The sequence below is a fragment of the Dunckerocampus dactyliophorus genome, chromosome 6 (assembly GCF_027744805.1).
Source record: "Dunckerocampus dactyliophorus isolate RoL2022-P2 chromosome 6, RoL_Ddac_1.1, whole genome shotgun sequence".
In the NCBI taxonomy this organism is placed as follows: domain Eukaryota; kingdom Metazoa; phylum Chordata; class Actinopteri; order Syngnathiformes; family Syngnathidae; genus Dunckerocampus; species Dunckerocampus dactyliophorus.
The window spans coordinates 29,731,719-29,753,815 of NC_072824.1; the positions used below are offsets into that span (position 1 = coordinate 29,731,719).

At 41.1% G+C, this 22,097-nt stretch overlaps 1 protein-coding gene across 6 annotated transcripts in view; it reads right to left on the reverse strand.

Annotated features, from left to right (window-relative positions):
* dnah6 (dynein, axonemal, heavy chain 6) overlaps positions 1–22,097 on the reverse strand; it is a 67,542-nt gene that overhangs the window by 26,024 nt on the left and 19,421 nt on the right. For all 6 annotated transcript variants that reach the window (XR_008570677.1, XR_008570678.1, XM_054779058.1 and 3 more), the window contains 30 exons: positions 20,968–21,193; positions 20,338–20,502; positions 20,038–20,148; positions 19,833–19,958; positions 17,684–17,839; positions 17,403–17,564; positions 17,163–17,300; positions 16,156–16,323; positions 15,931–16,079; positions 12,809–12,916; positions 12,546–12,672; positions 11,455–11,667; positions 11,139–11,360; positions 10,928–11,050; positions 8,912–9,094; positions 8,633–8,776; positions 8,290–8,511; positions 7,995–8,142; positions 7,732–7,889; positions 5,896–6,027; positions 5,630–5,801; positions 4,928–5,074; positions 4,768–4,841; positions 3,562–3,716; positions 3,232–3,463; positions 2,999–3,151; positions 1,502–1,642; positions 780–1,022; positions 525–692; positions 220–455 (listed from right to left, as the gene is read on the reverse strand). Coding sequence is in view for 4 of the 6 variants with exons in the window: in XM_054779058.1 (XP_054635033.1) it covers positions 220–455; positions 525–692; positions 780–1,022; positions 1,502–1,642; positions 2,999–3,151; positions 3,232–3,463; positions 3,562–3,716; positions 4,768–4,841; positions 4,928–5,074; positions 5,630–5,801; positions 5,896–6,027; positions 7,732–7,889; positions 7,995–8,142; positions 8,290–8,511; positions 8,633–8,776; positions 8,912–9,094; positions 10,928–11,050; positions 11,139–11,360; positions 11,455–11,667; positions 12,546–12,672; positions 12,809–12,916; positions 15,931–16,079; positions 16,156–16,323; positions 17,163–17,300; positions 17,403–17,564; positions 17,684–17,839; positions 19,833–19,958; positions 20,038–20,148; positions 20,338–20,502; positions 20,968–21,193 (4,902 nt within the window). In the remaining 2 variants the exon portion in view is untranslated. The remainder of the gene's footprint in view (positions 1–219; positions 456–524; positions 693–779; positions 1,023–1,501; positions 1,643–2,998; positions 3,152–3,231; positions 3,464–3,561; positions 3,717–4,767; positions 4,842–4,927; positions 5,075–5,629; positions 5,802–5,895; positions 6,028–7,731; positions 7,890–7,994; positions 8,143–8,289; positions 8,512–8,632; positions 8,777–8,911; positions 9,095–10,927; positions 11,051–11,138; positions 11,361–11,454; positions 11,668–12,545; positions 12,673–12,808; positions 12,917–15,930; positions 16,080–16,155; positions 16,324–17,162; positions 17,301–17,402; positions 17,565–17,683; positions 17,840–19,832; positions 19,959–20,037; positions 20,149–20,337; positions 20,503–20,967; positions 21,194–22,097) is intronic.

The window sequence follows — 22,097 nt, forward strand, 5'->3', positions numbered from 1 at the left end:
AAGCTACACAACATTATTATTATTATTAACATTGTTGCGCCAAAGATCTACCATTACCATTCCATTACTTGCAGTAATGAGCTGTATCTTTTTACCTGTTTTTGTGCACAGAAAGAGAACGACATGTGTGTTCATGTCTCATATAAGGATTGTGGATGATGGGCGAAATTCCAAAAAAGTGCACTTTTCCTTTAAGAGAGCAAGAGAGGGCACACAGACTTGCAGTTGAGGAGGATGCACACAGCCTCCATAACAGTCATGACCAGGTCAGGAGGTTTGGTGAAAACTTTCAGCTCCGAAATGTCAGCCTTGTCCAGAGAATTAAGAGCCTGGTTGGCACCCTCCAGGGCAGGCAGAGCCTCGTTCAGGTCCCTCTGGCAATCATCAGCTATCGCCTGAGTATCTTCGGCCTTCACCTTTGCCATGGCCTCCTCTTCTTTTACAACTCGACGCGTCTGTGGAAAGGAGTGATAGATGCTTGCATGGAATACACCAAAGCCTGAGATTACATCCTCATACCATACCTCATCAGCACTCTCTTGGTCCACAGAGAGTTTTTCCATCAGGGCATCAACGTCTATGTTTTTCTGTTTGAGAAGTGGCTCCAGAGCAGAAAGGTCCACTTTCATTTTTGCCACCAGATCATTGGTCTCTAGGAGCTTCGTCAGACCACTCTTCACCCGATCCCTCGCCTGTGCATGACGGTGCCATATTCAGCATTATATCTTTTACTGCCACGGCAATGCATTATTTCAGGCATTTCTGACGCTTTGCCTCACCAGCACGAGCTGCTTCCTCTTGTCCTCCAGCATTGACAGATAGAGGTTGATGAGCTCCAAGTAGGACGTGGGGGTGGTGTAGTAGCGACGTCTCAACTCCAAGTAGAAGCGTTCGGCCATGAGGGAGACGCTGAGGTGAGTCTCCACGCACAAATCCGAGAAGCTCTGCTTGAGCTCCTCAGTGCCAAAGTCCACATTCTGGAAAAACGCCTGAGCAACAGAGAGCAGGGCTTCGCGGGGCCACTGGACATCACATCATAAAAAAAGGCAGATAGAGAAAAGGTTCAGTAGGTCATTTATACAGCCATTCATTCACACAGCATCAAGCAGGGTTCAAGTTACTGTATGTGGGGGGCACTGAGAGCATCTGAGCTTCCTGAAAGACAATATAGTCATTATTTTCATCTAAAATATTGTAGTATTCATGCTGAAGAGTTACTTTTGACTGGCTGTTCTCTATCAAGGAACTCAACAGCAAAATTCACAGAACATTACAGTAACATTACTGACACCTAGTGACCAGTGTAGATTACTACACATCTAACACCTCTGAATGCGTCTTTTACAAGTACCTGTAGTTGTTTTTGTCATTTTTATGCTTGAAAATGCTCATAATAGACCATACTCAACCACGAAACAGCATGATTTACGAAAAAAAGGTTGCAAAATTGCAAAAAGCTGCATAATTCAAACATGTATGTGGTGAGAAATATTAGCCCTACCTCCACAAACCAGTCAATGGTGCAGCAGTTGACCAGGGAGGGGAACATACGACAGCGGGATCTGAAGGCATCGCCGACTGGACTCATACACAGCACAATGTGTAACTTCTCTCGTACCCGCGAGATAAAATATTGGAACACCTACAGATAAAACATATATACAATTCAGTTTTAGTTAGATAAACGTATACAGTAAATATCTCCATTATTCTGTAAAACTAAAATGGGCTATTCCATCGAATCTGTGCCATTTATGCCCCCAGGAAATTACACTTACAAAAGGCACAATAAAATTAAGTGTAAAATACATTTTTTATGAAACAAAGTGTCCTGCACATTGTCTGATGGCATATTTGATAAATACAATGAAAAATATTCATTCAAGCAACTTTGAACTTTGGAAAAATAGCATTTATTGCTTGTTCGGTCCGGTCTTGTGCAGGTATACAAGCTTGTTAATGGTCTAGTAGTCCATACCGGTCTCGTGCAGGTCTACAATCTTGTTAGTGGTCGACTATTCTATTCCAGTCTTGTGCAGGTCTACAATCTTGTTGATGGTCTCGTGATATAAAGACTACAATCTTGTTGATGGTCTTGTGGTCCAATTCCAGTCCTGTAGTCCATTCAGTCATGTGCAAGTCTATAATCTTGCTGAGGGTCTTGTAGTCCAACCCACTCTTGTGCAGTTTTACAATTTTGTTGATGGTCTTGTAGTCCTTTTCCATATTTTGTAGGACTGCAGTCTTTATGATGGTCTCATGGTCCAACCCAGTTTTGTGCAGGTCTACAGTCTTGCTGGTGGTGTTGGTCTCTCTCTGGTCAGCAATATTCTTGATGATGGTCTAGTAGTCCATTCCAGTCTCGTGTAGGTCTAAAATCTTTGATGGTCTCGTGGTCCATTCTAGTCTCATAGCCCATGCCAGTCTTGTGCAGGTCTACAGTCTTGCTGAGGGTCTTGTAGTCCAACTCACTTTTGTGCAGTTTTACAGTTTTGTTGATGGTCTTGTAGTCCTTTTCCATATTTTGTAGGACTGCAGTCTTTATGATGGTCTTATGGTCCATCCCAGTCTTGTGCAGGTCTACAGTCTTGCTGGTGGTATTGGTCTCTCTCTGGTCAGCAATCTTCTTGATGATGGTCTTGTAGTCCATTCAGTCTTGTGCAGGTCTAGATGCAGCTGAGGTTAGGAGTATTTTCCCAAATAAACAGGACCAAATGTGACCAATATGTGGCTCATGAGCACACAGTCGGTCTGCAGGGCTCAGAATTCTTGCTGGTTGGCAGGTGATGAAAACACATTTCAATATGTAACCTTTTTTTATGTTGCTATTCTGTCACTCTTTGTTAAACCAAACCACCATAAAAATTCTGGACTGGTCATATCTTTGTAGGGGAATGTAAACATGCATAATAAAAATTGTATTTCTGCCAGCGTATTGGCTTGATAGTGCTTAGTATTTTCAGTGCTTAGTATTATATATGAATGTTCTTATTATTACCTCATCCCTGTTCTCCTCACTGATCCCAGCTTCTTTGGCTTTCGGCCGGGTCGCAGCGAGCACCTGCTCCAGCTCATCTTTTTCAAAAAGGTTGGGCACCTCACCGGAGTTTAGCATGTTGTTGATGTCCTCCAGAAACTCCTCCACCACAATCTAAAGGATGCAAGTAAAGCAGCGCATCTTTCAACGTGCATGCATGACCTCTTGGTTTTCATTTCACACACACTTCATACCTGCGTGTCTGTAAAAAGGAACACCGTGTCTTTCCTGTCCACGCCAGCCATCTTGTAGAGCCTTCTCAAGTCTTCGTGGAAGCTGTCGTAGTTGTAGCCTCGACTCAGCTCAATCTCAAAGCACTGATACTCACACATGTGGGACGCTAACCGGGTGAGGGACTGCTTGCCCGTGCCCCCTACTCCTACCAGCAGGCCATTACCTCGCTCTAGGCGAATCATGCGAGCAATTCTAGAAAATCATTATGGTGTAAGCGGACAACAGGAATGAGTCGTTCAGAAAAGGCTTGTGGTACTCTCTGTCTCCAAGCAGGATTTAGATTTTGGTACCTAGAAACGTGCTCAATGGCGTCCTGGAAGAACACCAGCTTGCTCTCCTTAGAGTACGTCATGTTGTAATCACAGAGATAGTCCAGAAGGACATTCTGAATCTTATCCAAGTCTGTAAGATCCTCGTACAAACGTTCTTCCTTTTCGGCACCCACCTAAAAGCATAACATGGTTGGCAGGACGATTGACGAGCCAATTTGGTTTAAACACAGTAATCAGGTGTTGATTTTTTTTATTTTTATGTGAATCCAGCAGACCCTCGTAAATCAGGTGGTTGAGGTACAGTACCTCACAAAAGTGAGCACACCCGTACATCCCAAGTGATATTTTATTATACCTTCTCACAGACAGGAGTCAGTGTCCAGGTTGCATCGAAAATGGTAAATGGACTTGCACTTGCATGGCTGGTAACACAGGTGAGTACACCACAAGTCATACCTGTACATGTCTGTCAAACGTGCAAAGCAACCTACAGTATGTCCTATGTTCCTGCTGTTCCTGCTCCATGAGCAAACCACAGTTTTTTCGCTTGTTGTTGTGGACGAGCGATGGTGGTTAAGGAGAAAGGGGCTGGTCAATGCGTTACATCAGCCTGCTCTAAACAAGCCACGTCGTCACACCTGGAAGATCTTTTTTGGAGGCGCATGTCTATGGAATTATATATTTGTGCCTTAATTTTGAGGTAGCAAAGGCAGATTTTTGGGCCATATTAACGTGCAATAACTACTGTACTGTTGTTTGCGCAAGCAGGCATATCGCCGCACCCTGTCGCTCCCTCTCTCCCTGTCTCTTAACCTCCGCGCTAGCACCTCCAGCCGGGTTTTGGGGACTGGGCTCCGGCTGGGGCTTACGGGTTGCAAGCCTGGAGAGCAGCGAGGCGCACGGGCGTGTTCGGTGGATAAAATACGTGCCTGTTGGTCACTCTCCTGGAGGGGAGGGCACTGATGTGATAATACATGTTTTTTCTAATATTCTTGTGATCGACCGACAACGTCCGACGTGTTGGTATAGTAGCTGTAAAGCTGTAAACTGAACACGAAATTATAGCTACTGGTATGTTTTATTTCGATGGTTTCTAAAATGTGAAGGGTGTACTCACTTTTGTGATGAGGACAATATGGCCCAAAATTCATAGAAATCCACTTTGAAAACGGGGCGATGAATGAATTGCTGAGACTTCAGAGGGTCCACGGTATAGAAACATACCTTGATGAAGTCCCCAAATATGATGGGCTCAGTCACAAAGTATGAGGGCTCCAAGTTAATACTAAAATATTTACCTGGCCAGAAAAAGACGTGAGTAAGTGGTGCGGGATTCTGCACAGAATTCAAAGGTGCCGCTGGGCAGTATTTGAAATGCTCTTACTGGCTGTGTCGCAGACGATGGTGTTGAAATACTCTTTATCTTGGGCATTGATGAGACGATCGTGGAAAACCCGCTGACATTCATGGCAGAACAGACGAAAGATCTGGGTCTTGTCTCGCACTTGGCTTGACTCACATTGCAGGATACCTAAACATGAAGACATGTGTGCTAGGTCAGGGGCAGCGTGGACAAATAAAGTACAGCAGCTACATCGGGTTACGATGAGTAGGAAGCTGAAAAAATAGAATTAAATATTTGAATTGGATTACCATGCGGGGAAGAAGTATTTGATCGCCTGCTGAGTCAGTAAGTTTAGTCGCTGACAAAGAAATGAACAGTTCCTTATTTTAGGTGTTACCATACTAACAGTTATCATGTTAACATTCCTAGTATGCTAATGTTAGCAATGCTAGCATTTAAGCCATTTTCATATGAATAAACATATAAAGACTAAACATGTTACCAGTTAGCATGCTAACTATAGCATTTCAGTCCGACGTCAGCTCGTCAGGGCTAGGTGTTAGCATGCTAACAGTTAGCATGCCAGCTACAGCAATTCAGTCCAGCGTCAGCTCGTCAGGTTATCAGGCGCGGGATTCAACAGTGAGTGCAGCATTGCCGTCAGGCGTCAGCATCACCAGCATATTTGATAGATAAGTATCTATCTAAATAAACAGCATGGATAAACACCACTTGGCTGACCTTGGACACACTTGGAGAGGTCCCTGAGATTGAAGACATAGTGAGACTTGGCTGGCGTGGGAAGCAGATCCACACTCAAGCGGTTGTAAATCTCGACAGCCGAATCCACAATCTGTTTGCTGCAGTCCTTCACCGGCTGGGGGAACTCTTTGAGGAAGCCTGACAAGATGGCCTGAAGGAAAGCACAAAACATATGAACAAAAAAAGCCAAGCAGAAGAGAAGCGAAGTAGTGTCTGTATTCTGAGTGTGTCATGTGTATCCTGACAATGATGATCTGTTTGAGGCTTTGTTCTGAGGGCGTGGGCAGGCACAGCATGCTGAAGTGTCGGATAAATCGGGGTGTCACGGGGTTGCGTCCTCCTCCCGGGGGAGCACACGCTGCAGCAATCGTCATGTCCTTGAGAAGAGAATGAAAAGTGCCATCAAAACTAAAACAGGAAAGCATATCTCCCACAAGACATTTTATCCAAGTCCAGTGGATGCCCACATATTCGCAAATTCACACTTTTTTGGCATGAAACCCATCTGATTTACCCTAAACTGGTGATCATTTATAAATATGTGGTAATAAATTGTATAAAATTTATATTTGCAAATGTGCAAATATTTGTAGCTTGATATTTATGCCTTACCCACACCACACAAAACAACAGAAGTATGCAAAACAGTAACACATGTGGAACACACGATGTAACTGCACCACTAATATGCATGTACAATCATCCCTGGCCGCTGTAGGCAAAAAACGACTTACTGAGTGATTTTATTAAGTAACATATACAAGTAGATTTTAAAATAACTGTTTGCATTGATGTTTATTACTTGTAGTGAGTGCCTTAAAATAAGTGCAGTATAGATAGAACTGTTTAATCAATTAATCTAATAATTTAGTGAGTGATTACAAGTACAGTAGTTATAGAAATAATACTTTATGAAATAATTAGCTGAGTAGATGAACAACTGTTGAAGTGTGTCAAAGGTTAAAGAGATAGTGAGTGCTCACGCATAGTGAAGGCCAGCCGGGACCAGCAGCCAGATAAGGGCAAGAACAAGTCAGTAAGCCTTGAGACATACTGGGGAAAAGTATGTCATGTTTACGCTACATGGTGTCAACAACTCAGTGACTATCACCTGCTGGCGTCACACAACTTCATCAAAGAATTCGGGAGAAAGTTATCTTTGGAGAGACTGGCGCCAATGGTCTGAGCAAAACAATGATAAAAAAGCAGAGGGGACCATCGATCGGGACTTGTTTCTCTTCATTCGGAGAGGAGGCGGAAGGTGTCCATGGGAAGAGAAATAGTCCGGAGCTCTGAATTGCTAAATTATTCTGTCTGCCTTACTGCATTTTTCAATACATTTTGTAAATCTAATCTGGTGTGTGAGTCTACTTTCCTTCTCATAACTCGAGATTAACAAACACGTACGGGGGAGGTGAAATTGGCTAAATGAATTGTGAGCTCCTCCATTACCGAAGCACATTTACAGCAACACGCACAAGCACAATTCTTATTTACGTCCTAAATGTCTTATTTTCTTTTATTATGTGTACTATATTGGGTAATAAAGTGCAAAGGTGGCTATAAGGCTGTTATTTCATGTCCAGAGGGCTCTAATAATGTTAAAAATCAATATTTAGAAGGTCGTAAACAGCAGATAAGGAATGCTATGTAAGGAATGCTACTTCGTGGAAATTCACACACCACTGTTGGGTCTGTAACCAATTAACCGCAATCAGCGCGGGATTACTGTCTACTAATAGTACTGATAGTACCTGCAAGGCATGCTGGAAAGCGCAGGTGGACCCCTTCTCCAACAGGAAGTTAGCCAGCAGACTTGCTAGCCATGCTAAATAAATAAATGCTAGTATCGTATTAGTGTGTATGTGTTTATTTTGACACCTGCTTTGCGATGCAGTTACATTGTGTGTTCCACTTGTGTTACCTGTGGTTTTTGGTGAGTGAGGTAAGGTTGTAAGGCAAAAAAATAGACATTTTAATGGGGATATCAATTACTGCCGTTTTTTTTGCTATTTATTCTTGGCTTATACACACCACGTTTAACATCAAGTTTTACATCCATCAACTGCCAACGTGTGTACCTGTATCTCCTTCCAGAAGAATGCCTCCCTGTCATAAAACCCAGAAAAGTCCTGGAACTGACGCAGGAGTTCGATGGGGGGCTGCGAGCCGTAGCTGTCCAGCTTGGGCATATTCAGATCATCCACAAACACCACGATCCGCTTGTCCTTTGGTGCGCCTACACGGGTGGAAAGTCAGACGATCGGAAGAAGTGACATAAACGTACTGATACTGACACTGTCACTTATTTTATTTGGATGAACCAAACTGGAGTTCTGTGTACCAAGCATGTTCTTCCGCTTTTTCTCCAGCTTGGACTCGATGATTTCTTGTGTGCGGGCAGAGGAGGTCTGAGCAGAAAAGTTGATGTAAACAGGAACATAGCCACTCTTTTCCTGGATACTGTTGAGAAGGCCTCGAGCTATCACGGACTGGGAAAGACACAAACATTATTTTAATAACACTACAGCTCACAGTAGCTTTACAATAATACGGTATGTGTGAAGTGTGTTTTATAGATGCTGTACATTTAGAATAGTACCACCAAAAAGGAAGAATTCTATGGTGTTATTACTTGCCTTCCCCACTCCGGTAGAACCAGTGAAGAGTATGGAATGACGGACAGATAGCAGTTTTTCCATCAAATAGCCATAGCGGACCGTGTCTGCGGTGGGAACCAGCATTTCAAAAAATGGTTGCTCGCTGTTGTATGCAAATGAAGGTATTATTTTCTCCCATTGAACCAAAGACATTTTGGTAAAGTTCATGTACACATCCCACAGGGCTCCGCCGGTGGGGATCTACAAAAGACAGAATGCAAAGGCATTCACTGATCAGATCTCAGAATTCTACTGTACTAGGATCTACTAGGATCTTTTACATACAGTAAACTGTAAGACAACAGTCCATGTGAACATGTACCTTAGCATTGCTGTTGTCTTTAAATTGCTCTCTGATAAAGTTGTCAAAATCATCCCAGTGAACGCTGGGCAGGTTGCCTCCGATTGCCCATAAGTAGCAAAATATGAAAGTCTGGCATAGTACATCGTTGAGGCGCTTGGAATCCTGCAACACACATAAAACGTGACACCAGTACATCATGAAATGTGTCAAACTGTACTACGTAAGCCTTCGTCTTCTCCTTGCTACAACACTTGGATAAAATCTTTACATTTTGTACTCTTATCAATAAGAAAGTACCATATTGAAATCGAGTCCTTCTTTGCCCAGCAGCAGTGCTTCCAGCAGAGAACAAAGGGTGGTGACTTTACTGATGTCCACCTGGCGAATTGCTTGGGTGCAGTGTTTCAGCACATACTGTAGACCATCCTCCACATACTGCTCAAATAACTCCAGCAAACATGTCTTCACTGCTTCTGGGAACTGGAGGGGCGGCAAGGTATGAGGCGAGAAAGACATTTACTACAAGCATCGAGGATAGTGGTGGGAACTTTCAGTTTGGAACGGTACATTTTGGTGTGTGTGTGTGTGTCGCATCGATCCAACCATCCATTGTCACTGCTGCATCTTGTATTCAGGGTCGCAGGAAGCTTAAGCCTTGGATGATAAGCGGGGTACACCCTCGACTGATCACAGCTGAGCGTCTTCAGTGATAAAATAGCTGTTGTTTGTTATTTTTAACTCGCATTGGTACTTATCTTGTATATTTACTAGCTACTTTTTGAGTGTTAAGTTGCTGTGTGGTGATTTTAGCGGAGGAAGACACCGTGAGTCAGACTGTTATATTGAATAACAATCTCCTGCGATTTCCGGGGGTTTGACATGCTCCTTGAGACTTCCCTTATAACTCGATTAGCAGTAGTTCTGAAGTATACAGTAGGCGATGTCACAAGATTAGAACATGGTCATAAATCAGCTTCACTGCTGGCTTCAAAGTTTAAGAAAAATAGACTTGGAATTACATTTTTAATAAGCAAGTAAGGATTACTTGAGAAAATGTAAATAATTTGCAAGCACAGTCTAAGTAAAAATAACTACACATTTTTGACGTTTTATGAGGTAAAGCAATATGCTAATAAAGTAAATGTTATTTAAGATGTTCGAATCACCGCTTGGACATCTGTGTGGCGTTCACATGCTCTCCCCGTGCGTGTGTGAGATTACTCCCACATTCCACAAATATGCATGTTCAGTCAACTGGCGACTCTAAATTGTCCATAGGTACCAATGTGAGCGTGAATGATTGTCTGTATGTGCCCTGCGATCGGCTGGCGACCAGTCCAGCGTGTACCCCGCTTCTTGCCCAAAGTCAGCTGGGATAGGCTCCAGCATACCCCCGCAACCTGAATTACAATAAGCGGATGGATAGATGGGTGTTACTTAAGATGTTTTTTTTAAATCATTCTTAAAAAGCAAGTAGAGCTGACTTGAGAATGATGACACTTAATACTGTATTTACTTTGATTGTCTACGTGGAAAAAGTTACTGAGGTTTTTTTTAAAATAAATGTTAATCCAGACTTTTTTCAGTGTATAGTAGATTTAGATTAGATTTAATATATATATATATATATGTTTTATTTTTTGTTTTTATTTTTTTGTTTTATTTTCTTTCTATGTAAAACCTTTTGCAAATAAAATAATTTTTTACTATTGTTTTTTAAATGCTGCTTTTGTTTACAATTCAAAACATTTCTTAAAGTTTTGGTTGTGTTTCAACTTCACTCTTTGGGTGGGGAAAAAGAAAAAAAAACTAATACAGATTTTCAAATAAAATTATTTTGACCAAAATTATTAAAAATGCTGCTTTTGTTTACAATTCAAAAAATGTTTGCCATGAAATTCAAAGTTTCGCTTGTGTTTCTTAAAGGTTTTGCTTGTAAAAAAGTATTGTTTTGCATGCATATTAGTGTGCAAGCATCTGTTTCGATAGCTCGTGTGGTAGTTATGTTGTGTGCTTTTGTTTGCACTGTGAGTGAGGTAGGAATTTTTCTTTAATGACCTCTTGTTGATTTGTGAATTTGTGATGTGTGAGTCTGCTTCTCTGCCTTCTCTGTTTTACCAATGTAGGGCACAGGGGATGGGTTTTCTACCACTAGTAGCCTAATTATGGAGATGATATTATTATACTGAATTTTCCCACAAATAAAAACATTCTATTTTGATCAACTATCTGTGAATATGCTGGGTCGTGAACGCTGAATCGTGAATATGCAGAGAGCGTTACAGTCATTTTGACAGAAATGTACTGTCCTACTTTGGAGCCTAGACCACTGATCCATGTCTGAACGTAGGGCATCCACTTGAGTTCATCCGGGTCAATGAACACCATCCCACAGCGACTGACTGTGGCTGGTGATGCCACAGCCAAATCCTGCACCTGAAAGAACAGTATTTTGGATTTTGGGGGTATGCAAATACATCAAGTTAATGAAGGACAGTGAACACAGTTGGCATAGAACTCAGACCTCAAACACCATGTGTATGGATGGTGATAGTTTGATCCTTTCACTGTTAGCCAGGCAGAGCATCTTGTTGTCATCCAGCACAGTGTTCATGTTCTCAATCCATAGGGCATCAACCGGCCCATCGCAGATCACCCACTTGTGGTCATTGGTGGCGTCGTCTACCGCGTCACGGACGCTCAGCGCCATTAGTCCGTCACGCCATTCCAGGGTCAGGTTGTTAACCTGGTATCCGATTTTAAAAACAGAAATACAGAAACGTGTGAATTTGCACAAAAAAAACAACATTTGAGTCTTTACGCCTCCCTTTTCAAAGTACCTCTCCATAGAGTTCTCCCATGGTGACCGACTTGGGGTTGAGAACGTAAGTCTTGACAGGCTGATAGAAGGGGTTGCTGGTCTTGTACTCTGAGTTATAAAGGGTGACCAGCGTATCTGCCAAGACGGTGTAAACGGCAGTCTTTCCCCCACCAGTTGGCCCAACCAGCATGACACCATGTCGCACGATCATGGTCTCATACAATTGGATAACCTGGTGATCAAAACAGAATAGTACGTTTGAAAATTCCAGTTGTTTCACAAAATTAATCCAAAGATGCAATTTCTGCAACATGCTAACCACTGGGCCACCGTGCGGCACATTTTCATTTTCAACCCATTTTCAATCTCGCGAGATCTTGGGACCCCCCCTAGCTCATAGTGACGCAATGTTCGCAAACGAGTCTAGTCTTTTGTTCGGCGCTTTCAAGTGAACAATGTCAAACGATTTGCAGATAAAAGAGTATAAGACAGGGGTGCACATTCGATCGCGACCTCCAGGTCGATCGCGAGGGTAGTTCGGGTCGATCGTGTCCATCAAGATGGAGGACCCATCCCAACCCTTCAGCGGCAAAAGGTACAAGGGGGCCACATTACTTGCTAGTTGCTGCACCGTTCTTTCAACTGGCTGCTCTGATCAGGAGGATTATCAACACAAAAAAGCCCCCTAATTGAACATACCGTACCACATTCATTTGCTGAAAAGTGTGCATAATGTCCCTCACTTTAGGATGCAAAGTGCAGATTTGGATTACACTATTTAAAGTCAACGATTCATCATGCAAGCTATACCATCGTCTGTTCATCCTGATTTTGTATTGCGTTTTTAACTAATTTTTGTAGTATTTATTTCACAGTCACACTGGTTGAATTTTGGCTAAAAAGTTCCATAATCGTTCTAAAAGGATCAAAATTGTTCTTGAATCGTATCGGCAACCGTGAACCGTGATACGAATCGAATCGTTACAGCCCTAATGTGAAGAGTAAATTATGTACAGCAAAGTGTTTGTTGTGAGTAACTCTAATACTTTTTCCAATTAATTGTAATGTCTTACCTAAAAATAAATGTAAATGTATAATAGTTATTTGCACCTTATTGACCATGGTGGCCAGGGGCTGCAGGTTTCGCTTGACTATACAGTCGACAATGGTTGAATGCAGGATACCGTAGTCATGCTCCGGGATGCACACGCCAGGGAACAGGTCAGACAGGATGCCACTGGAGGATTTGCAAACATTGCACACATATTGCACAATAATTAGTTTTATACATACAGTGTACATGATATTTTACCAGTAAGAATTCTGCAAGAAGAAATGAAAATGTATACCATCTAATAAAACGTCATACTTACCCAAACAGTTCTGCATCATCTGTAAGGAACTTTGGCAGATTGGAATCCCGCAGAGCTCTGATAAGAACCACATCCTCACTCAGGTGAGGATTTTCTCTCTTTAGTGACCTAAAAAGAGATGATAGGATGATATGCATGCCCAAGGAAGCTTGCATGGTCTTAAAGGATCCCTGACATGATTCATCAACTTTGCTTAAATATGTTATATATTGTTTGTAATTATGTTCTACATTGTAAAATTTTTGAAAGTGAACGATAAATTTGCAAAAATTACATCTATAGTTCATGGCGTCACCCATGACGAGCTAGCTCTCGCTATTCAGCCTCATTTCCAGAAGTGACGTCATCAGGGTGACAGAGTAAACAAACGCATCTACAGGTAGATAGTTGACTTGGTTCAGTATATTTTTCATCAAAATAGCAGTCATGCCAATACATTATGTTGCTGCTGGATGTTCATAGTATTGAAGTGATGCTGGAAGTTTGTTTTATTTTCAAACGGAGGAAGGTTTAAGACAAAAATGGAGAAAGCGAGTGCAGCAGACGAGAGACAGATGGACGCCCACCTGGAGTTCTGTTCTTTGCGGTGATCATTTCACTGATGACTGCTATTAAGGAACACCTTTACAAGAAGCATTTGGCTTCAAAGTAGGGTATAAACGACTTTTGAAAAAGGATGCTATTCTGCCGGTACACAGGAAAAAAATAGACAAGAAGAACGATGTCAAAGTTGCCACAGAACAGAGCAAGTCATGTCTTATTTACATAAACACTATTCCATGATAGCAACAAGGCTGTAAAGCATTATACATGTTATATAAACATCTTTTCACAGCCATATGTATGTTTACTGGTGGGGTTGGGGGCGGCAGCCACATATGCAATCAAACACACCTTTACACTCATTAATAAGCCACATGGCTGAGATTTTAAGATCGATACGGTTATTTACGGTCTATTTAGCCCGATTGGAAGGAAATTGAGTCAGCACACACATAGATGTATGGTACTAAAAGCGTACCCATACAGCTAAAGTGAGGTGAGAATTCAATGTTGTACATTGCATCTGATCCTGACAAGTTGGCCATGCTCATTTAAAAAACAGTAAAAAGATTACAGAGTCGTTAAAGTGGGGGATTAATGAGTGTTGTGGAAGCGGCAGACAAAAAGGAGACCGAATACGGGACCAACAAGGAGAAGACATACATCACATGTCAATTACTGGAGTTATAAGCCCATAACCAACAGCCTGGGAGCATCCAATCAGCATCAGTCTATTTATGCACTCATGCAGAGCAACAACAACTGTTGGTTTTGTGACTCAAAACCTTGGCATTGACTTTAACCTCATTTCTTTCTTTAACTGCGAAATGTTCTTCAGCTGTCCTTCGTAGACCCAAGTCACGTGCAAGCAATCGATCAACTGTTTTGTTGGCATTGCTGTACAGTGCACCGTCTACTGTTTATATTCTCAAGCAAGCATCTACAGTTCGCCCTCGCCATTTTACGCTTCAAATGTCATTTTAAAAAATATATTAATATACAAATCATCGCTGTTTCATGGTCGAATACAGCCTGTAAAAATGGCAAAATGAACTGAATGATGAAAGACGTGATGACACTGTATGTAGTATTCTACACTGGTCACTAGGTGTCAGTAATGGTACATTGATGAGACAATAGCCACTGTAGGAGGTACTGTACGGAGCAGGAAGTAAAAAAGGAACACCAACAAACTGCTAACATGTGTGAGACTATATTATGCCTACTATGTTGAGTAATAGGAGTGTCAAGGCGACTATAGGGGTGTTATAATCTAAATGTTAAAACCCGTATTTACAAGGTCGTAAACAGAGGACAAACCATTTTGTGCTTCTAATTTCCATAATTAGGCCATTTACTGAGAGCAAATCCATCTCATTTGCATCTCACGTGCAAACACAAAGGTATCGCAGGTCAAAATAGGTATCAAAATAGATAGCTTACACGCTCACATACATACAAAACAATACCATTTGATACTATTTTATAACCTGCAAGGCACGCTGGGAAGCCCACGTGCACACTACCACAGCATGCCTTGCGGGTTGAACATCTGTATAAATTGGTGTTGTTTTGCATATATAAGCGTCCATTTAGATACTTGCATAGTCCGTGTGCTGCAGTTACATTGTGTGTTCCGCATGTGTTCTTTTTGGTTGCACTGTGAGTGAGAGAGGTGTTTGGCTTGATGACGTCCTGTTGGCTTTTGGTAGAGCAGGGGTGTCCAATGTGCAGGCCAGGGGCCTTTTGCGGCCCGTAGCTTGTATTCTACTGGCCTGTGGCACATTGTAGAAATAAGACAGCAAAAACAGAAAAAAAAAACACAACTTAAAGTGAAAAGGCTGAAATAATGACACTAATAACTCTAAATAAAAAAATAAAATAAACCAATTGAATTTTCCTTTGATATTTCAGTATGTGGCCCTTGGTGCAAAAAGTTTGGAGCCCCCTGGTAGTGGAGTGTCAAAACAGACATTGTGGGTGGTCCAAGGTCGTAACCCCCACAAATAGCAAGGATCTACTGTACTGTTGACTCTTTCAATACCTAACATGTATTTCTACATTTTTATAATCCCAAACTCCCAATCCCTAAAACGTATTTCTACGTCTTTGACGTTTTTTGCACGAGAGACAAAACGAGGTGATGATGCACCTACACACTGATGGATGGCACTTTGACGGGAGTTTTAAGTCATAAAAACGGCCACAAAGTTGTTTAGATATTTGAGCTGTCACAAAAGCAACAAATATTTGTGTCAAAGTGAAAGTTGTGCTTGAAATGTATCTTTCCCAAAAAGCTGTTTTTCTCCCTGTTATAGTCAGGAACTGATATTTTCCTGAAACATACCTATGTTCTACTGCTGATTACTAAAGAACGGAAAAAGGTAGAAACGGTTTTTCTTCTGATGAAAGAGGAGTCTAATCTTTCTTTTGGTCGGTTCCATGTTTATATAGCCATAGAACACAATATTCTGTGCGCCTTGACAGATCAGTCAAAATATTCTAAAATGGCTGGTAGTGAACAGGTTGTCTTTTGAAAAATGGCTGGGATTGAATGAGTTAATGTGTGATTCTCTGACCCTGCCATGACCAGCACAGACTTGACGGCTCTCATTCCAAAGTCGTAGTGGTCCTGCTGGGACAGCTGCTCAGAGCACAACTTGTACATCTGCGTCATCTTCCTCGCTAAAATCTTACTGGACTCGAATCCTTCCGAGTATAAAATCACCTGCAGAGAATGCAAGTAGACAATGTGTCGTGAAAAAGATGCTCTTTCTTTATGCTCTTTCATCCAACGGTCTCACCTCTGCAATGAGCGCATAGTTTGGCACCATCATGGTTAAGGGTCTAAAGAGCGATTTCAGGTTATCAGGCAGCTCCGATCTTCCAGCGTAGCCTGGGTTCATGGTAATAAAAGCAGCACAGGTCATCACCAGCTTGATCTCTCGGCCTTCAAATCGAAACTTGGTAAGCTGAAAAGACAGACAAGTGATCGACTTTAACTCATTCAATACCAAAGACGTATTTGTATGCTTTTTTGCATCAGAAGCAAAAAGAGGTGATGACGGCAGTGCACAATAAAAGAGGTGACTTTTCATGCAGTTTTAAGCAGTAAAAACGTCCACAAGGTGGCAGAAGTGCATTTGATAAGAGCTCGGCATGCATCTTTTGCATGTATTAACACGCTCGACTGCAAGGAGGAAGTGAGAGAGCGTGGAGGAGTGTAGCGTGCAGAAGGTTACGCATTGTAGGGACATTTTAACGCATGCACACGCACGTGTGCGCCACACAGTTTACTTCCAAAAGTGAAAATTGTAAATAGTTGATGGTGTAAATTGTTATTTTGATGTTTTTTATGTTGTGGTGCAGTTGTTTAGATATTTGAGCTCTCCCAAAAGCAAAAGAAAAATGGTCAAAGTGAAAGTTATGCGTGAAATGTATCTTTTCACAAAAAGCTAATTTTCTCCCTTTTTTAGTTGGGATATTTTAGTTGATATTTCCTGAAACTTACCTATGTTCTATTGCTGATTACTCAAGAACGGAAAAAGGTGATGAAAGACAGGAGTCTAACCTTTCTTTTGGTCGGTTCCATGTTTATATAGCCATAGAACACAATGTTCTGTGTGCCTTGAAAAATCAGTCAAAATCATCTAAAATGGCCGCTACTGAGGGGGTTGTCTGTTGACAAACGGCTGGGATTGAATGAGTTAAGGAATATTAAAATGCTGCACAGTGCAAAAGTGTTTGATTGTGATCACGTCTTTCAAAAAGAGAAAAAAAAAATCTAGTAGTCAGCTTTGCCACGTCATACCTTAGCAGCTTTGGCATTCCGTATGGTGATGAGCTGCTGTGCAATGACTGACAACACCTCGATATCGATTCGATTAAACTCATCAAAGCAGCACCAGGCACCGGACTGAGCGAGTCCACTGAAGAAACGTCCCATCATCTGCCGAAAAAAAGTGTTCTCGTTAACTGAACTTCGTGAGTTGTTAGCATCTTCTCATCACTAAACCGAGTGAGTATGAACCAACTATCATCATCATCTCACCTTGTAGTCAAGTCCATCAGAACAATTGAAGACCACACACTGAATGGCCAAGGCTTTAGCCAAATCCTTTGTGGTCTCGGTTTTGCCCGTCCCTGCGGGCCCGGCTGGAGCCCCTCCCAGGTCCAACTGGAGAGCTCCCATCAGACATAAGTAGCAACGGTCCTGCATGTTCGTAGGCATGGTAAGGGATACACAAACTCCGGAATGGCCCACGTACACACTGGAGTGTAGTTTACACAGATTTACATATTCTGTGCCACTTGTTGTGCAGGCTGTGTTACCGTGAGTGGAGTGATGACCAGCCGAGGGCAGGCTCCTAGGTATTCATAAGCATAAATGTACGTGGATAAGGCCATGGTGGCTACACAGTTGTCTATGTCAAGGTCCCAGTAGTAGCGTAACTGTCTCTGCCATTCAAAGTTAGTCCTGGAGTCCACCTAGAAGATCAGGCATCAGTTATCTTCGCATGAATGTGCTCTTCACTTTCGCAAATAACATTTACACATTAAGTCAGGGTTGTCCAAAGTGTGGCTGTTTCTCTATTGGTCACATTCTAAAAATAGAATGAATGAACAAGAAAACTAAAAGAAAAGAAAAAAACAGCAGCAAAAAATAGAAAAATCAGCAGTAATTTTATCAGAATAATTCAAAATATTAACAGAAAAAAGTAGTAGTAGAGAAGTAGAGAAGAATGTCGTAATATTATGAGGTAAAATAATGTCATATTAGTGGAAACAGCTGTAATCTTGCAAGAATAAAGTCATAATGTCACAAGATTTTTTTTTACGAGAATAACTTTGTAATATTATGAGGAAAAATAATCATTTTTGTAGCGTAGGCTTGAAATATTAAAGAAAAAAGACAACATAATATTACAAGAAGAAAATTTACAAGAAAACTTCCATCCATCCATCTTCTAGGGTCTAGGGTCGTGGGTATGCTGGAGCCTATCCCAGCTGACTTCGGGCGAGAGGCAGGGTACACCCTGGACTGGTCGCCAGCCAATCGCAGGGTAGAAGAAAAGTTGAAAAATAAAAACAAACTTGCAGAAATGGAAAAAACAGCTGTAATCTTGCAACAATAAAGTCAAAATCAGAAAAAAGTTAGTGTTGTAAAGAGAAAAAAAAGAACATAATATTATGAGGAAAAATAATGTCACTATAGTCGCACAGAGCTGAAATATTAAAGAAAAAATATGTTGTTTTTTTTTAAAGCAAACAAAAACAAAATTATGTTGTAATTTTTGGGTTGGAAAAAAAGTTATAATATTATGGGAACACATTCAAAATATTATGTCTTAATATTACAAGAAGAAAATGTAAAGTTTAAAACGTTGGAAAATTAAACAAAAAAACAGCAGAAATTGAAAAGAACAGATGTAATTTTACAACAATAAAGTCCAACTATTAAGAGAAAAAAGTTGTAATCTAATGAGAATAAAGTCGTAATATTATGAGGAAAATTAATCTAATTTTAGTAGCATAGAGTTCAAATATTAGAGAAAAAAAACGTTATTTTTTAAAGTCGTAGTGTAATGAGGAACAAAGCAAAATGATGTTCTAATTTTTTGGTTTGGGAACAAGTTATAATATTATGGGAATAAAGTCTTAATATTATGAGAAGAAAATTCACAAGAAGAAAGTTGAAATAGTTGGAAAAAAGACAACAGCGGAAATGGAAAAAACAGCTGTAATTTTACAAAAATAAAGTCAAAATATTAAAAGAAAAAAAGTTGCATTCTAATGAGGAAAAAAAGTCTAAATTTTACGAGAATAACGGAAAAATAATCTCATTTTAGTTGAAATATGGAAGAAAAAATATGTTTTTTCAAACATTATAATATTATGAAAAACAAACAAAACTAAATGATGTTGTAATTTTTGTGTTGGGAAAAAAGCCAATAAAGTCAAAATATTATGGGAATAAAGTCATAAAATTACAAGAAGAAAGTTGAAATAGTTGGCAAAAAAAGAGCAGAAATGGAAAAACAGCTTTAATTCTACAATAAAGTCAAAATATTAGGACAAAAAACTCACAATTTTATGAGAATAAATTAAATAATAAAAATTAGGATGGGGGGAAAAAGTAATATTATGGGAATAAAGTTATTATATTACGAGAAGAAAATATGCAAAGACTATTAAGAAGAAAGTTTAAATATTTGTAAAAGTTAAAAAACATCAACAGCAAAAACGGGAAAAGAAGAGCAAAAGCTGAAGTTGATATGAATAATATGATTTTTCTCCTGTATGGCAAAGCTGAGATGAAATATATATAACTTGTTAGCATAGCTACATGTGTAGCTTTACAAAATATTTAAGTGGCAAATTTGCATCCTTTCATTTGTCACTATGGGGCCCCTGCTGGAAAAAGTTTGGACACCCCTGTATGAAGCCAAAGAAGTGTGTGTGCGTGTGTGTACAATAACACCTTTTGTTGGACTAAATCTGTCACGATGTCGCGGGCGTGTACATCGATGGTGATGAGGGCAGTGATGATATTGCGGTGTAGAGAGGGTAGGTGTCCTCTGACCAAAGCTGCCAGGGCATTTAGCCTCTGAAACACACACCAGGACACCATGTTGGACAGCTACATTTTGTTTTCAGTTATGAAAGCCTAAACTATTCCGCTTTACATCAAAGTTGGTGTGTTCAAACTCCTGCAAGGCAGCAAAGTGGTCATGGTCTCCCTCCAGACAGGCTTCCATATCCTTGCACCACATCATCTGGGAGATTGTTAACACCACCTAGTGGACAAAGACCGAGAAGAAAGATAGAGAGAAGGATAAGGTGGAGGATTTTTATACATGCTACACTAGACCTGATCAGATAGAGTCAGAATGCGTGGACCTTGCAAATAATGGTGCACTGAAGGGAAAAAAAATGGAAACGCGGACGGAAGGAAAAGTGAAGGTGTGTATGTGTACATTCGGTACCTGAGAAGGAAAGCCGGACACCACCCATTCCTCCCTGGACTGCAGTTGATAGTCTGCAATGGCAGCCTTGCTGAGCTGTCGCAGTGAGTTGTACATGGCCTCCTCCACCTTGCAAAGCCACTCTTCCACGTTACCTCTCGCCTTCAGACCTTTGGTTAAACCCACCTACGCTTACACACGACAATAAAACAACACCGCTTAGCCGCAGTTGTGTACGTCTTATACGAGATCTATTTGCTCCATCGCAGGAATGCTTTGTTTCTGTTTCGGAATGTTCTGAAGCCGTGATTCAGGACGCCGGCGGCCACCGCCGCAACAATGCAATCGAGGTTCTGTAAATATGGACGCCACGTTTTGAGTCATTTTGCATTGACCTTATATGGTGAAGTGGAGGCGTGGCGAGGGCGTGACATGTGGCAGAGTTGCGTACGCACACCTCTACTCACGGTGGGAGCTACCAACCACAAATTGCGTTGCTTTATTTGTGGTGGGCTGCCATAAATAAATGAATGTGTGGGGAAACACAGTGGTGGGAGCGCACGACTAACATTTGTCATGCAACCAGTCAGAATTTCCATATTTTTCATCCAGATCTTAAATCTTATTTGTTTTCACGTAACCATGACTGACCTTTTCTCCTTCAGGGGAGACCATATTCAAGATATCCTTGGTGTAGACCTTCTCCTGTTCACCAGGCTCCATTGTAGCTGTACCTGTAGCTGACTGGTCAGACACCAAAGCAAACTCCAGGTGTGTAATTGCATCAAAGCATTTTCTCAGGTGAGGCTGCACCGCTTGTGGGTTCCTGGTCTGGGCTAAGATCTTCAGCAGTTCATCATTAGACAAGAAGTAGAACCTGGAATGGGAAGACACATTGCAGATCATGTCACAAGTCAGGTGAGAAGCAATGATAATTATGTCCATGGTAAAGGAAGAATTAAAAAAACAAACAAGGAAGTAGGAGGCAAACAGCATACAGTAGATCTCGCTTGTGCAAATGATGACAGCCCATAAAAATGTCACCCCTGCCCCTCCATACCCTCCTGCTACCTTGACGTTGACGCTCTCCTCCGATTTCAGATCAACATTTCCAATAAAAGCACAAGTCACAGCGCGCGACTATGGTGCACTCAAGGACGACTGAACGTAGGGCGAACTCTCAGCGTTTGAGGAAAAACACATTACCAGTGAAGCATAAAGACATAAACAGGCTTTTTGAAACATTGGTGGATGTACAAATGGCCCATTTTTGGAGGAAAAAATTTATGATTTTTTAACAAAAATCCACGAATGTATGGGGATCCACAGTACAGTAATCCTTCGCCACTTCACGCTTCGGTTTTTGCGGCTTTCATTTCAAAAATATATAAATTATGAAATCATGCTGTTTTGTGGGTGAATACGGCTTTATTTTGTCAAAAAATTGCATATTTAAGCAAATTTAGGCAGATGTTAAATGAAGGCTTTTCAAGCTTAAAAATGACTAACTGAAGTAAAATACAAATATAAGGCATTCAGGAGACTCATTCAAAGACGTTGTGATGATACGTAGTAGTCTACACTGGTCACTAGGTGTCAGTAATGGTTGGTGAGACACACAAGCACTAGATTGATCGCCGGAACAACAGGCTTTTGTTGCAGGTTTGAATGATCTCACTACAGGCACAATAAAACCTAACACGGGCTACTGTTGCGGCTGTAAGCCCTACCAAGCTAAAACTCAACAGCTTAACCCACGACGTCACTTCCTGTCCACCCGC